The sequence below is a fragment of the Pseudonaja textilis genome, chromosome 3 (assembly GCF_049901715.1).
Source record: "Pseudonaja textilis isolate UNSWEBS1 chromosome 3, rPseTex1.2, whole genome shotgun sequence".
Lineage (NCBI taxonomy): Eukaryota > Metazoa > Chordata > Lepidosauria > Squamata > Elapidae > Pseudonaja > Pseudonaja textilis.
The window spans coordinates 109,529,821-109,545,355 of record NC_141992.1 but is presented as its reverse complement, the minus strand read 5'-3'; the positions used below and the strand labels follow the sequence as shown (position 1 = coordinate 109,545,355).

General features: G+C 38.7%; 1 protein-coding gene across 4 annotated transcripts in view; it reads left to right on the top strand.

Annotated features, from left to right (window-relative positions):
* The window catches only part of SLC4A9 (solute carrier family 4 member 9), a 43,349-nt gene that overhangs the window by 8,218 nt on the left and 19,596 nt on the right, over positions 1–15,535 (top strand). For all 4 annotated transcript variants that reach the window (XR_015743039.1, XR_015743040.1, XM_087930576.1 and 1 more), the window contains exons 3-13: positions 502–651; positions 1,335–1,396; positions 2,642–2,799; positions 3,839–3,926; positions 7,215–7,369; positions 8,044–8,160; positions 8,365–8,539; positions 8,773–8,906; positions 10,491–10,762; positions 12,244–12,299; positions 13,493–13,687. Coding sequence is in view for 2 of the 4 variants with exons in the window: in XM_087930576.1 (XP_087786702.1) it covers positions 502–651; positions 1,335–1,396; positions 2,642–2,799; positions 3,839–3,926; positions 7,215–7,369; positions 8,044–8,160; positions 8,365–8,539; positions 8,773–8,906; positions 10,491–10,762; positions 12,244–12,299; positions 13,493–13,687 (1,562 nt within the window). In the remaining 2 variants the exon portion in view is untranslated. The remainder of the gene's footprint in view (positions 1–501; positions 652–1,334; positions 1,397–2,641; positions 2,800–3,838; positions 3,927–7,214; positions 7,370–8,043; positions 8,161–8,364; positions 8,540–8,772; positions 8,907–10,490; positions 10,763–12,243; positions 12,300–13,492; positions 13,688–15,535) is intronic.

Sequence of the window (15,535 nt, the reverse complement as noted above, 5' to 3'; positions counted from 1 at the left end):
ACTACAGCATGTAAATCAGGCAACAGAACAGAACACAACAGAACAGAATAACAGAGTTGGAAGGGACCTTGGAGGTCTTCTAGTCCAACCCCTGTTTAGGCAGAAAATGCTGCACCACTTCAGACAAATGGTTATCCAACATCTTTTTAAAAACGTCCAGTGTTGGAACGTTCACAACTTCTGGAGGCAACAGAAGAACAAATGGTGCAGAAAAGTTAGATACATTCCAGAAACTCCATCCTACTGTGTTCACTGGGGAGTATTTTTCCTGTTACATTAAATCTTAAAGGTTTCAGGTTTAATTTAGTCAGGGAATCAATATTGTTATTAAAATATTTGGATTCCCTTACCTCCAGTTGAATCAGTATATGGATTTATTTCTATTTTATTAAAACCATTGCTAATTAATAGAGAATTATTGATATAAAATGCCTTTCAATAAAGTTCAAAAGGTAGATACGATTGCAGAAAAGGGATTGATATGTTCTTTTTATCTTCAAGAGAAAGTGATTGAGGTTCAGATAGAGAAACAGGCCTTCAAGCCGGAACTCTTGAAGAAACTTACCTATGTCTTACTCCTCAAACCTTACCATCATGCAACCAAATCTCAATTGAAGTTGCTGTTTGAGATGGGTGTGTCCTCTTGTACTGGTAAGTAACTAGCATTTTTGTTCTTATTGCAAATTCAAATATGAAGCTTAGATGCTATGTACCTACCCCTTGTGTGTCAGACATAAGCAGCAGGAAAATCTACATAGTTGAACACTTGATGTTTGCCTGTTAATGGTAGCAGTACAGCATTTGATCCAGCTTTTGTCAGCACATTTTTAAACTATGCATCCCATTGCCTCTTTGAGGCCTAACCTGTTATCCTACATAAATGGGGTTTACTTCTTCCATTAATAAAAGCATGCTAAAGAGTACTGTCAGGGATACTTTCTTGTCCCTGTAATTACAACAGCAGGAAACAAGCATGCATTATAGAGATACCCTAAAGCATTGACAGAATGGAATGGAAAGGACTCTCAGAAGAGAGTACAATATTCTTACAATGCTAATATAGACCTGGTCTTTTTGCAAAGTTAGGCAAGAATTCTGAAGGCAGGTGAATGTGAAGGTGGTAAAGCTGAAAGCAGTACAAATTGAAGTCAGCAACAACAGCATGTACAAAGGTTCAGTATATTGTTAAAATTGTTATAGGTTGGTTTAAAATAGTTAAAAAGACTTGAAGGTTATAATCCATTGTAATTAAAATTGCAATTACAGTTGAAGTAATTCATAAAATTTAAGCTATATGAAGCATCATTGATCTTTTTTTTTTTTAAATGTTGCAGATAGGGCTAAGAGACATTCAGATGCAAAGTGTGAGGTCTCAGAGGTACCATTAATGGAACAGGTAAGCAACTGTGTTAAATGTAAAAATTGGGTGGGGGGGATGATACAAAGGTGGAGCTATCGAGTGAAGGATATTCCTATAAGACACCCAAACAGCAAAATTAGACATAATGGTCCAAGTGTGGTCTAACCAGAGCAGAGTGGAAAAATTACTTCCTCTGATCCAGACTTGGTAGTCCTATTAATGAATTTAAGGTAGCACTTGCTTTTTGAGCAATTCACAATCTGTCTCATATTTAACTTGTAATTGACAAAGACATCCATATCATTTCCACATAAAGTACAACCAAACCAAATACTTGCACTTTTATTTTGCCTACCCAGATTAGGAAAGAAATAATAGCTGGTGGCTTTGAATAATTTTACTAGCTTTCTATCAAGTATTGGATATCAGCACCTGAAGGCAGCATGTATTCCACAACACTATTTTGGATCTGTGCACATCTGCCTTAGTTCCTCTGGAGATAGAATCATTCACCAGGAGAACAGTCCCTAGTTTCTCAAGATGATTTCTGCTGTCAATCAGCAGAGTAGCAGCCATCAGTTTGAGCTCTTCCTCTCCTTCTATCTCTTCTGACTCTCTTGCCAAACTCCTATTTTCTCCACTGTTTGCCCAACCTGTCCAATTTGGTTTGAGATCTACCACATTCAGAAAGTTGAAGCTTTATACTTTTATCCAGCATACAAGAAGCCACAAACACTTCTCACCCTTTTATTTTACAAAAATATAATTTTATTAATTTTTATTATGGTAATAGACTAGCATATAATTTTATTTTTATAAGAATAACACTGCATTCTAACGTCAGACATGTAAGATTCTCTATGTGGGAGTTTGGGAACGGATTAAAAATCAAGACTAGAAGAGTTGGGTACAATAGAACAACTAAACAGGGTACTGCACAGAAAGCAGGTGACCATATCGTGCAAGTAATTTTCATATCATGAAAGCCATATCATGATAAGAGATGTGTGGTGTTAATGTAACGTTCCAACATTCCATATAAACCTGTAAAACTCGGGATTCAAGTGGCAGTTCTAGCTTCCCAAAATTGACTTTGCTTTTGGAAAACAGCTGGGAAGATTATAAATGATGATCCCACAATGGCAAAATATTGCAACCATCATAAATGCAAGCCAATTGCCAAGCGCCTGAATTATGACCACATGAATGTAAGGATGGTATAGTAGTTGTAAATTCGAGAATGATTTTTGATTTCTTACTCTTAATTTCCTTTCACTGCAGCTAAAAAATCAGTTTAAAAAGAAAATTCCGGCTGGAACTGAAGTAGCCAACATTCTTGTAGGAGAAGTCTCTTTCCTAGAAAAGCCCTTCATTGCTTTTGTGCGCCTGCAAAACTCAGTGCTTCTTGGAAGCTTGACTGAAGTTGCTTTTCCTAGCAGGTAATCAGAAATAATAAAAAAGGGAGGTCAGATGATCTTTGTTAAGGACTTCTGGTGGAATAGCACATGTCAGGCCAATACTGTATGCTTGAATGGAGCAATACACTGTTAGCATCAAGTATCTCAGATCAAGCTACCTTTGGAAATTAACAGAGCCAACTTTCTTCTGATATATAACTAGAGGACTTCAGCTTGCTCACTCCTACACTTAAACATTCAGTTGTGGCAGTTGGTTGTTGCCTAAATTAATTAATATATCAACCAGATAAAATGTGTCTGCATCAATGCATCTCTGCTTCCCAGTCTTCCATCCTCTGAGTGGTTAGGTATGTTCAGAAAGAAGCTATGGGGAATGCTTAATTTGAATTCTTGCCTTGTGCCATTGGACTGGATTCGATTTTTACCAACTAAATGATCCTTTTCGATTTCTGGCCTTTCAGAAAAGTTCTTCTGAGTGTGTGAAAGCACAAGCTAAGTTGCTGTTCGTATCCCAGGCCTAACAGATGATGGCTGAGTTCCCAACACAAGACTTATTGGACGAGCCTGAGTTCACACGTAATATAAATAAAAAACCATTGTTTGTGAACTACAGAGTGTAGACTCAATAAGGCCAAATAATAGATGTAATTTCTCACCAAATGGAGGAACAAGCCTAGAACTACAGTTATGGAAAGAGGCCAAGTCTTTATGGTATCTGAGGCTCTCTGTTATAGCTAGGCTCAAGGGCAATTGTGTTCTCCCTTGTGATTATATAGCACAATTTAGACAAAAAGACTCAAAAGTTCTTCCAGATTAAGAATGGACCAGTGCAGAACCAGGCATCTAAATTCTATTTTTCATTCCAAGTCTTCCAGTGCGCCCCCCCCCCCCCCCGCCCTTTCCCAGCTATTTAGCTGGTATAGTATTCTGGTCTCTGTGTTCAAGGAAAATGAGCATGGGTGTATTTATTACTGACATCCTTACTTTCTTGTACACTGACCATTCTCAAAGGCTCTATATATAGTGGTGCCATTTATGACTTTTGTGTACTTGTTTTTAGATTCCTCTTTATCCTGTTGGGTCCCAGAGCCAGATTGAAGGCCTACCATGAAATTGGCAGAGCAATGGCAACTCTCTTAACAGATGAAGTAAGTTTAGTTGCTGCTGAACTTCCCTTGTCAAATTAGGATAGAGCAGGATGGCATTAATGCTTAGAAGAGAAGACAGCAATTGTTCAACATGTCCGAGACCAAGCTTCTAGTTGTCAAGAAAAGGAGTAGAGTAAATCTGGCCATAGAAGCCTTGCCTTTAATTTATTCTTTCATACACAAGAATTAGAGAAATGTAATCTTCTTAAAATTTGGTATTATGACTTGGAAATGATTCTTCAAAATGTTTAATGTTTGTGATTAAAAAAACATAAATCTTGTACTAGTATAAAATCAGGCCCCATTAAGCAAAGGAAAAGATGCATAGAATGCTTTTTATAGAATAATCTTCCAGTTATGAATCTAGTATCATGTGATATTAAAATCACTCATTATTCTCATTTCTCATTCCAATGGCTAATGGCTCTGTTGTAGTCTGCCAGCAGCCTGTGCAGCTGGCAGCAGAGTCAGACAGTGGGGAGGAATGTGGGCTTGTCCTGGAGTCTGGGGAGGGCTCAGACAAGGGATCTGCGTCCAACACAGATGGGGCCAAGGCCATCTGAGAGTTATGCGCTGACTCCAGAGCCTCCAGAATCTGACATCAGCAAGGCAGAGAAACAGGAGGAGCCTGTTCCCAGTACGCGTTTGCGCAGAGCTGCCAGAAGGCAAGAACAGTTAAGACAAAAAGGGCGACTTGGGAGTAAGGCTTGGAGATGATTGGCCCTCCCATAAGACATAAAGGAGGAGCAAAGGGACATGAGCCTTTGCAGGAGGCAACTTTGTTCATACTGGTCGGTTTAAAATCTGAAGCTCCGTGTTGACTTTGTGTTCCATTTGGCCTTGTACAGCTAGTTGGCAATTTAGTCGTTGGTAGCATTTCAAAGGAGATAAAGGTGGGTGCTTATCAGCCTTATCCTGAAAGACTGTGGCAGACTTTTGTTGGACTATTCATAAACTGTTTGGGACTCATTACGGGCTGTGAATGCATATAATTCACAGTCGTTGAAATTAAAACAATGGTTTTTGGGAACAGCGTGTGATTGTTACTGTCTCAGGAAGCCTTGGTCAGAACAGGCTCTGAACATCTACAGTTTGTAAACATAAAAATATAAACTCAAAATCCGAACATATATCAACCTAAATAAATAGGAAGACCATCACTTCATGTCCAATAGCAAAGGAGCAACATTGCAATAACAACTCACAAGACCTGCTTGTACCCAGTCTTCTTGGATAGGTATCTACACCCAAGAATAGCAGTCTTGCAGATATTCAGGATCTGAGCTATATAGGACTTTAGCAATAACTACCAGCACCTTGAATTGCACCCAGAAGCTAACCTGCAACCCTTTGTACCTCTTGAAGTAGCAAGATCATATGAGCATGTGATGCAAACGATTGCATTAGCTGCCATTTCCAATTACTCTTCAAAGGTAGCCCCATTAGAATGTGCTGCAATAATCCAGGCAAAGCCAATTACTTACACAATCAGTCCATTCAATATTGTTCACAGCTGCTCTGTCTTGTTTCACCTGCTATTTTGCAAATTTGGACAACTCAGATTCTTTTTGCAATAACTTTGAAAAAGTTTGGTCTAGTCTAGTGGTTAAGGCATAAGGCTAGAAAGCCAGAGACTGTGAGTTCTCCTCCTGCCTTTGCCGTGAAAGTCAACTGGGTGATCCTGGGTCAATCGCTGTCTCTCAGGCCAATTTACCTCACAGGGTTGCTGTTGTGAGGACAATAGGAGGAGGAAGGTGTGTTCACTGCCTTGAGTTATTTGTAAAAATAATAAAGGTGAGATATAAATAGAGTTTAAAAAACCTTAAATGGGTTAAAAATTTGATTAGTAGTATATAACCCTAATTTCCCATTACTTCTGCAAAAGAAAAAAATGTGCTACGTTTAAACTCAAATTATCCTAAAGTATAAAAAGTCACATGAAGAAGGGTCAAAATTTTATAACCATCTTAATAATTACCAGATATGACTTGCAGCTTTTAATGTAGAACATACAATAGAGCTATAATAAAATATATCATATCATGATATAAAAAAGAAATTTAATAACTTTCTAATTGAAGCTATAATGCTATTTAACAGATAACAGATAATCAGAGTTGGAAGGGACTTTGTAGGTCATCTAGTCCAACCCCCAGCCCAAGCGGGAGACCCTACACCATTTCTGACAAATGGCAGTCCAATCTCTTCTTGAAAGTCTCAAGTGATGGCGCTCCCATAACTTCTGAGGGCAAGCTGTTCCATTGGTTCATTGTTCTCACTGTCAGAAAGTTTCTCCTTATTTCCAGGTTAAATCTCTCCTTGTTCAGTTTCCATCTATTAATCCTTGTCTGGCCTACAGGCACTTTAGAAAATAGCTTGACCCCTTCCTCTCTGTGGCATCCCCTCAAATCTTGGGAGACTGCTATCATGTCTCACTGGTCCTTCTCTTTACTAGACTAGCCAAGCCCAGTTCCTGTAATCGTTCTTCATATGTTTTAGTCTCCGGTCCCCTAATCATCCTGGTTGCTCTTCTCTGCACTTTTTCTAGAGCCTCAACATCTTTTTTATAATGTGGTGAACAAAACTGGATGCAGTACTGTAGGTGTGGTCTTACTAAGGCTTTATAGAGTGGTACCTATAAAGTACCTCCTTTGATCTTGATTGTATCCCTCTGTTAATATGACTTAGGATTGCATTGGCTTTTTTGGCTGCTGCTGCACACTGCTGGCTCATATTTAGCTGGTTGTCCACTAAGACTCCAAGATCTCTCTCACAGTTACTGCTATTGAGCCTGGTTTCACCCAGTCTATATGTGTGCTTTTGTTTTTTCTTGCCTAAGTGGAGAACTTTACTTTTTTCTGTAGGACTTTACTTTTCTCAATTTTTAGTTAAGCATCTGCATTCCTTTAAAGAAATTAAAACAAATATGTATATCTACTGATAAAAGTGAAAGGCATGAAAGTAGCAAGGAAAAGTTTCCATTACCATAACTGCAATTTAAGTAAAAATTACCTAGGAATCTTTCCCCATATACTCAGTGATATTTAACTGTTTGTATTGGGTTTTTTCTGGGATAAAAATATGAATTTATTTGTCATAGGTTTCCTGTAGATAACAACTCCCCTCACTTTAAAAGAATTTAAATTAACAATTAAAACTCCAATTATTTCAAATGTCATAGATGCCTTAAAACATATAGGGAATACATCAGTCTTACTTCTATTATTTGACTTTCAGTGAAATACAATACTATAAAGAATACCTAGAACTAATGATATTGCCTTCCAGCTTTTTCAGAGAATTGTTTGGAAAGCAAAAGATACTGAAGACCTTGTTGCAGGAATTGATGAATTTCTGGATGAGCTGACAGTCTTGCCACCAGGCAAATGGGATCCAACCACTCGAATTTGTCCCCCCAAAAGTTTGCCCTCGCCACAGAAAAGGTATCTTACTGAAAAGAGAGGCAGATGGAGACAAATGTATCTCACATTTGACAAATCTAAAGAAATCTTAATTAAAATTTAGGTGGAAAGTATTGTACAATTATATGCTTTATCTGGATATCCATAAGCATAGTCCCATAAGCACCTGCATTGCTGAGATGTTCCATTTTCCCAGCTTTGTACCTGTTGCCGAAATAAGTGTTGTTCCTTCACCTATCAAAATGATCTCTGTAATCCAGTTGGCTGGGGTTGTGAAAATGTCACCGTTTCTGCTTCTCGGAGAATATATTTGTGTTACTCATCATATGCAACTTAACCATGTGAGAAATCTGGTTTCTCGTGCAGTTTGATTATTTCTTAGAAACAAGATCATATGCAGAAGCATGTGGCTCTGTTGTTTTGCTTTGAAATGGGATATACTGTGATAAGACAATAGTACAACTGTCTACAGTATCACTTTAGAATACATATGAATCCCACATTGACTTTCTCTAATATTGTGTTTTGATATGTTGTTTACATATTGAGTTGCATTGGAAATAACAGAAATAGCTGGAGTTTGGTTGTAAGAACCAAAATATGATATCTAGCTCAGAATCAATCACCCTCATTACAATATGACTCGTGTGTACACAAAACGGCTGTACTGCATACTATCCCTGTTTCATCCTCAGGATCTCCATGCGCATCCGTGACTGGAGTCCTCATGCTAATGGAAACAAATCTGCTGTGGATGACCGACAGGCTCATGGGCACCAGTTCATAAGTGAAGAGCTGGAGAAGACTGGAAGGTAAAATTCACAGAGGTTTGGCCGGGGAAATTAAAGCATGGATGTCTCTTGAAAACAGAGTCAATTTGAATTCTCTTCTTTCTTTTCCCCAAGGGTACAAGTTTAGAAAGAAATAGAAGTTATCCAAAGTACACATATACTGTATGTCAGGATTCCAGCAGTTACTCCAATTAAAAAACAACAACAAAAGTCTTTTTCTTGCAGGCTATTTGGAGGGTTATTAAAGGATATCCAACGAAAAGCTCCTTGGTATGGCAGTGACTTCTCTGATGGCCTCAGCCTCCAGTGCCTCTCAGCCATCCTTTATATCTACCTGGCTACAGTCACCAATGCAATAACCTTTGGAGGAATGCTAGGAGATGCTACAGATAACATGCAGGTCTGTACAAAAAGTTGATAGACTAGGATCCTTCTGTAACTTCAACTATTTTTCCTCACCACATCAGTCTGCATTTCTTTAGTCTTATGTATGTTCCTACTAATGGTAGTAGGCAAACAGTTTCATATTGCTATGTGATTATGCTGTTTGGCTGACTTGTATCCATTATTTGAGAGCTGGTATGCTGCTAATGTTCAACCAAGCAAAGCCATGTGCTTCCTCATATGATCTAGGGTGTCCTGGAAAGCTTCCTGGGTACTGCCTTCGCTGGTGCATTTTTCTGCCTATTTGCTGGGCAGCCTCTCACCATCCTGAGTAGCACTGGGCCTGTCCTTGTCTTTGAGCGTCTTCTGTTCTCCTTCAGCAAGTAAGTAGTGCTTCATATTGGTATGCATGCTGGGAGCAAGCCTTCATGAACTCTCTTTCCTTGAGCCTTATCAAGATGATTTGGGATCATATAAGATTTGCATTGCCTGTGCATGTTGACTAGCCAATACTCATGCTTGTAGTCTGGACCTGTCGTTCTGTCTTTCTACCTCTGCCTTGAACATTGCTACTTGTTGGTAATTTAGAACAAAATACAATTGTAGTATAGTAAAGTCAAAATAGATTTAATACCTCACACAACTTTTCAGTGATTTGATATGCATTCAGGTCAACTTGATAAATCTTACTAAGGTATGCCAAACCAGGCTGTTCTGCAAGAGTGTTAAGTGGAACATTTGCTAAACAAGGCTGGTTTAGCCAATCAGCTCACAGCAAGAAAATCAGCCAAGCTTCTCTTTCCAACATGATTGTGGTAGCCAGAATGCAATAATACTACAGGCTACTTCTGCTGGCTGCCGGCTGCCAGCAATTCATCAATTCAATTCTCACCAGCTCAAAGTTGACTCAGCCCTCCATCCTTCTGAGGTCAGTAAAATGAGGACCCAGATTGTTGGGGGAAACATGCTGACTGTGCAAACCACTTAGAGAGGACTACAAAGCACTGTGAAACAGATATAAGTCTAAGTGTTAGAGCTATGATTGTGTAAATTACTTCTGAACTGGTCAAGTGCAAGGAGGATACTAAATATGATGGCAAAGCCTTACTCATCCTTCAAGTTCATTCTTTCCTTAAATAGAAACTTCCCATTATAGTGGGCTATTTACCATCCAGGAAGACCAAGAATGTACTAGTTGGGTGTAATAAGAGTTGCATTCAAGCACTTTGGAAAGATAAGCTTTTAGGAAAGGATGCTTTTGTACAAACATTTCAGTATATCCTGATAGTGCGTTCTGTAATATTCAATATATTCTGATAGTGTAACTAAGGAGAATCCCTGACTCCTGAGCTCCAGCATTGGAGAAAGGGCCTGTTCTTCCCTAATGGAGGCATTCCACTGCCCTCAATTTATTCCCTGAAATAATTTGATGGTTGCTATAAAAAATTGTTAGTGGCACTTCATTTCACCCTTTTTTCCTAACTTCCCAAATAGGTGAGTCAAGCTGCAAGGCAATAAAAGCCAGTTACTCATGGGAATTCATTATTGGTGATTGAATCTGGTCTCTTAATAGGCAAAAGAGAGCCACTCTAAGGGAAATTCTTCAGTTTAGCAATAGCAATAGGACTTAGACTTATATACCGCTTTATAGTGCTTTACAGCCCTCTCAAAGCTGTTTACAGGGTCAGCATATTGCCCTCAACAATCTGGGTCCTCATTTTACCCATCTGGGAAGGATGGAAGGCTGAGTCAACCTTGAGCCTGGTGAGATTTGATCTGCCAAATTGCAGCCGGCAGTCAGCAGAAGTAGCTTGCACTCTAACCACTGCGCCAGCAAGGCTCTTAACTTGAGATTTGGGGGCAGTCCTGCTAGAAATGGACTAACCATGTGGCTAAGAGCTCAGGCTTCATTTTCAAAAACTAACCTACTTAGGAATATGACTGTTTTGGCTCTTCCCTCCTCTCAGAGACCACAGCTTGGATTATTTAGAACTCCGCCTCTGGATTGGCTTATGGGTGGCCTTCTTTGGCCTTATCCTGGTGGCTACTGAAGCTAGTTACTTGGTGCAGTATTTCACCCGCTTCACTGAGGAAGGCTTCTGTGCCCTCATCAGCTTCATTTTCATCTATGATGCTGTGAAGAAGATGCTGTCCCTTGTGGAACATTACCCTGTCAATTGGGAGTATAAAATCAGTGACATCACCTTGTATAGCTGTACTTGCAATCTGACTGAGACAGGTAAGATGAGCAACCAGTGATGTTATGATGAGAAGATGGGCTAGTAACAGTGATCTTTAGATGGCAAGTCATCAAGAATTCTTGACAAATACATGGAAAAGTAACTGTTAACATATTTATAAGAGATAATATACAGGTAGTCCTTGATTTACAACATTTGAATTAGTGACAATGGCACTGAAAATGGTGACTTAGATCATTGCAGCATCTCCATGGTCACATGATCTAAATTCAGACGCATGGCAACTGATTCGTATTTATGATAGCTGCAGGGTCCTGGGGTCATGTAATCACCTTTTTGTGACCTTTTGACAAGCAAAGTTAAGGGAGAAGCCAGATTTGCTTAACCATGTTACTAACTTAAAAACTGAAGCAATTCACTTAACTGTGGCAAGAAAAGTTGTAAAATGGGGCAAAATTCACTTTAAAACTATCTTGCATAGCAACATAAATTTTGGGCTCAATTGTGGTCATAAGTCAAAGACTACCGATAACACACATACACACATGCACACACAATAACTTCAAGATAATTAGCAACATGAAAAGTATAAAACAACTGTAGAAAATTGAAATGTAGTTCAAGTACAGACCAAACTGAATTTAAAGATACCTCCGGTGCTTGGAGCAACGTAGCATGACCATGCATTACAAATCTTAATAACTAATAAAATATTTACAAGTAGGTATTAAAAATGCAACATGGGTATTTATCAAATATAGCTGAGAAATCACCCCATCCCACCCCCAAATCTTGATGCAATCAGTAATACCCTGTTTTAGGTAGTCACCAACATACTTTTGGGTTGATCTTCAGTGGTTTATTTTTGTTTTCTCTGTCTTGCCCTTGTCCCTATTAGTAGATCAAAGCAGCCTAAACCAGTCCCCCAGCTGACACATGCCAACTGGAAGTTCTAAAAGGGTTCTCCCATACTTCAAAGAAAAGCTCTGATTGGCCTAAGCAGCCTAATTGGACTTGAAATCATCCACACAGAAAAGCAGGTACCTCCACAGTCGGATCCACTTCTGTCCAAGTATCTAAGTCTCCTGCATTTAGATAGGGCCTAGCTTTGCAAGTAAAGGTTCCTCTGTTTTACATCTTTCAGTCATTTTCTTTTTGGAAATCCAGTATTTCCTTGATGTTCTGGGTAGAGGCTGGAGAATATAGTTTGTAAATATAGCTAGATTGCAGTTCCAGTTGCATCTTCTGTGATATTGCTAACTTTCCTGGTTTATCTTGCATTGTTTTTTTTAAATATTTAAATAACAATGTCCACCTAACAGCTGACAAACCTGTCTTTAGAGTTATGGCAAGAAACAATATGTATCTCTGTTATGTTACCAACCTGTTTTGGGGCACATATTTAAGATGCCTCAAAACAGACATCCAAAAATTCTGTCAAGTTCGTACCTTTCTTACCTCTCCAGTCCTTGCATTGTACAAATCAGAATGAACTGCTGATATCTTGGATTTCTTGCAGGCAACTCCTCTGTCCTGAACCAGACTCTATTCCCTAATCTCAGCAGTTTTGAACAGGTAACAAATAAGATTATTTTCATTAATTAAAAGACTGGACGGGGAAACCTTTACTTTTATTTTTAATACTGCACATAGGAATGAAAGATGAGGCAAAGCCATATACTGTACGTATTGCAAAAGGCCAGGCAACCACTAGATGGAAGCAAAGGAATATACAAGACTTCGCTACTACCCTAGAAAAGAATGGAAACTGAGATATAGGAAGGGCATAGCATGTTGTGATTCGCATGTTTTGTGCAGATGGGATTTGGTACCTCTTGGAGAACTACAGTCTTTTTACACTTGATAACTGGGATGTGTTGCTCTTTTGGTTGTTGTTGTTTTGCTGCTGAGGACTTCTCATTTGCTGCTGATTCTGTATCACTTGAGAAAGTCATAATTACAACAGCACTGAAAAATGTGACTCATGACTGGTTTTCACACTTGCAGCACCTCCGTGGTCACATGATCAAAATTTGAATGCTTAGCAACTGGCATTTATTTATGATAGTTGCAGTGTGCTGGGATCATGTGATCCTTTTTGCAACCTTTCATTTTTGCAAAATGGAATGGGGAGGCCACATTCACTTAACAACTTTGTTACTAGCTTAACAACTGCAGTGATTCATTTGACAACTGTGGTAAGAGAAGTCATAAAGTGGGGCAAAACTCAACAACTGTTTTGCTTAGCATCAGAAATTTTGGGCTCAGTTGTGGTCATTAGTCAAGGGCTACCTGTAATATTGTATATTATGGAGGTTAGGCAGGTATGCACTTTGGTTGGTTGGTTGCTTGCTTGCTTAAAAAAAAAATCCAAATGGGGAACATTTTTTAAAATGAGGGTAGATTAAAAACAGAGAAAGCAATAATCCAATACAGAACTCAAATGCCTTAAAATGTAAAACAGTTATGACACAGGACAAAATACCAGCCACATTCCCATAGCAAATGGAGATTGCAGAATATTAACCTGTGCATGAGCAATGATCCTTCTTCTACTTTTAGCTAATCATATCATTTTCTCTCATATTCAGTCACAATTTGACCCAGTCTGGTTGAAGTCTTGTAGACTGGTTGAATTACAATTTCCTGAGTTCCCAGCTTGTTTAGGCTGCTGGAAAAAGTCCAAATATTTTCTTAAGAGTGGTGGTTTACTCATTACTTGGACAAACAGGGTTTTTCTTTAAGGCACAATCCTTTCTTTTTCACAGCAATCAGATGTGGAATGGAGTAACTGGTCCCTCCTGACCAAGGATCAGTGTATGCAACTAGGGGGCCATCTAGTGGGCAACAGTTGCAACTACGTGCCTGACATCACTTTTATGTCCTTCATCCTGTTTCTGGGAACATTGTTCTGTGCTATGGCCCTGAAAAAATTTAAATCAAGTCGCTATTTTCCCACTGGTGTAAGTAGCTATCTATCCTATCCTAATTACATGTTGATTGAATTTATGACATAAATTAATATTTCCTTCTTGTGAGTAAAGTTGTGTGCTCTGTCTTCCTGTAATGGCTACCCTGCAACACGTTCAAGTATTACCTAATTATCCAACAATAGATGGGAGCTACAGTTAAACATATTGGAAAATACCAGGACGGTGATGGCCTACCTGCGCAGTAAAAAAGTAGAAACTTGCAGGAAATGGGGAAGAGGTAGAGAATGGAGAAAGACAAAAAGATCATTGGCATGCCTCCTTCTTCCTCATTCACATTCCCTCTGCCTTTATTTCTCAAAGCCCTCTTTCCATCTCATCGGTTTTCATATCTTCTTTAATTTCCCATTCTTACCTATCTTGGCTTTCTCTTTGGGTAGAAAGAGAGTAGAGAACAGTAAAGAAAAACGTTGTATGCATTGACCTATGGATTGAAAAGTTTATGTGATGAATAGCTGCTGATTGCTGAGAAGAGCTGTTCGATTGCCTATTGTGAATGATTGTGCTTGCCTCCTACTGGGCAAGCAGGGTTTTTTTTCAGGGACTATAGAAGATACATAAAGCAAACAATTCCCAGGAGCAAGCTCATTAAACTGGCAGATGATGGGCTGGTAGATATTTGGGAGTACCAATTGAATCTTAGTTAATGTTATTTCTAGGAGCATATAGATTTAAAATGGATTTGGAGCTCTATTTTTAAACTTTCATACAAATAAGAACCTCAGAATCAAAACCAACTTTATCATCATCTTCTTCTGTTATACATCTATTCATTACTCATTGAAAAAGCACACAGGAAAAACAAAATAGTAGTAATCACAATGGCTAAACATTCAGACGTGACATGCACACCATCACCTTAAAAGGCAGTTTCCTACATATTTAATCAGGGGAAAAAACATATCTTCAGTAAGACTTAACCCCAGGATTGTTGTTTTACCTCCATGAAGCCTTCGCAAACTTCTTTGAAGCCATTCAGTCTTTGCCATATGCAATATATATTCACACCATGATTTGTAGAAAGAAGAAATATGTCTCACTTTGGGGCTTATCAGTATAAAATATTTTAATCCTGCATAATTTTTGAAAGTCTAGTAGTTACCTGAGATGAACTCTACATTGTTATATTTCTTTTGTGAATCTTGTGCCTTTTTCATTTTTGAAATGAAAATTTGCAAATTTGCAAATGACACCAAGCTGAGGCAAATAGCCAACACCTTAGAAAATAGGCTCAAAGTCCAGAAGGATATTGACAAACTTTAACACTGGGCCCTGTCCAACAAAATGTAGTTCAGTGGTGAGAAAGGTAAGGCCTTATGCTTAGGGAAGAAAAACCAAATGCACAGATATAGAATGGGTAGTAGTACCTAGTTCAGCAGGAGTAACTATGACAGGGATCTAGATGTGCTAGCGGATAATCAGTATGAGCCACTAGTGGGCTTCATTTGCCAAAACAACAACAACAATGCAGTACTAGACTTCATCAACCGAGGAATAGTATCAAGATCACATGAAGAACCAGTACCACTTTACACACACTGGTAAGATCACACTTGGAATACTGTGTCCAGTTTTGGTCACTATGATACAAAAATGATGTGGAAAGTTTAGAAAGAGCGCAGAGAAGAGCAACAAAGATGATAAAGGGTCTGAAGGGTAGAGCATACAATAAAGGTTTACGGGAAATAGGTATGTCTAATTTAACACAAAAAAGGACTATAGGTGATTTGATAGCCTATTTTCCAAACTACCTGATAGTAAGATAAGAAGTAGTGAATAGAAACTTATCAAGGAGAGATCCAGCCTAGAATTAAGGAGAAA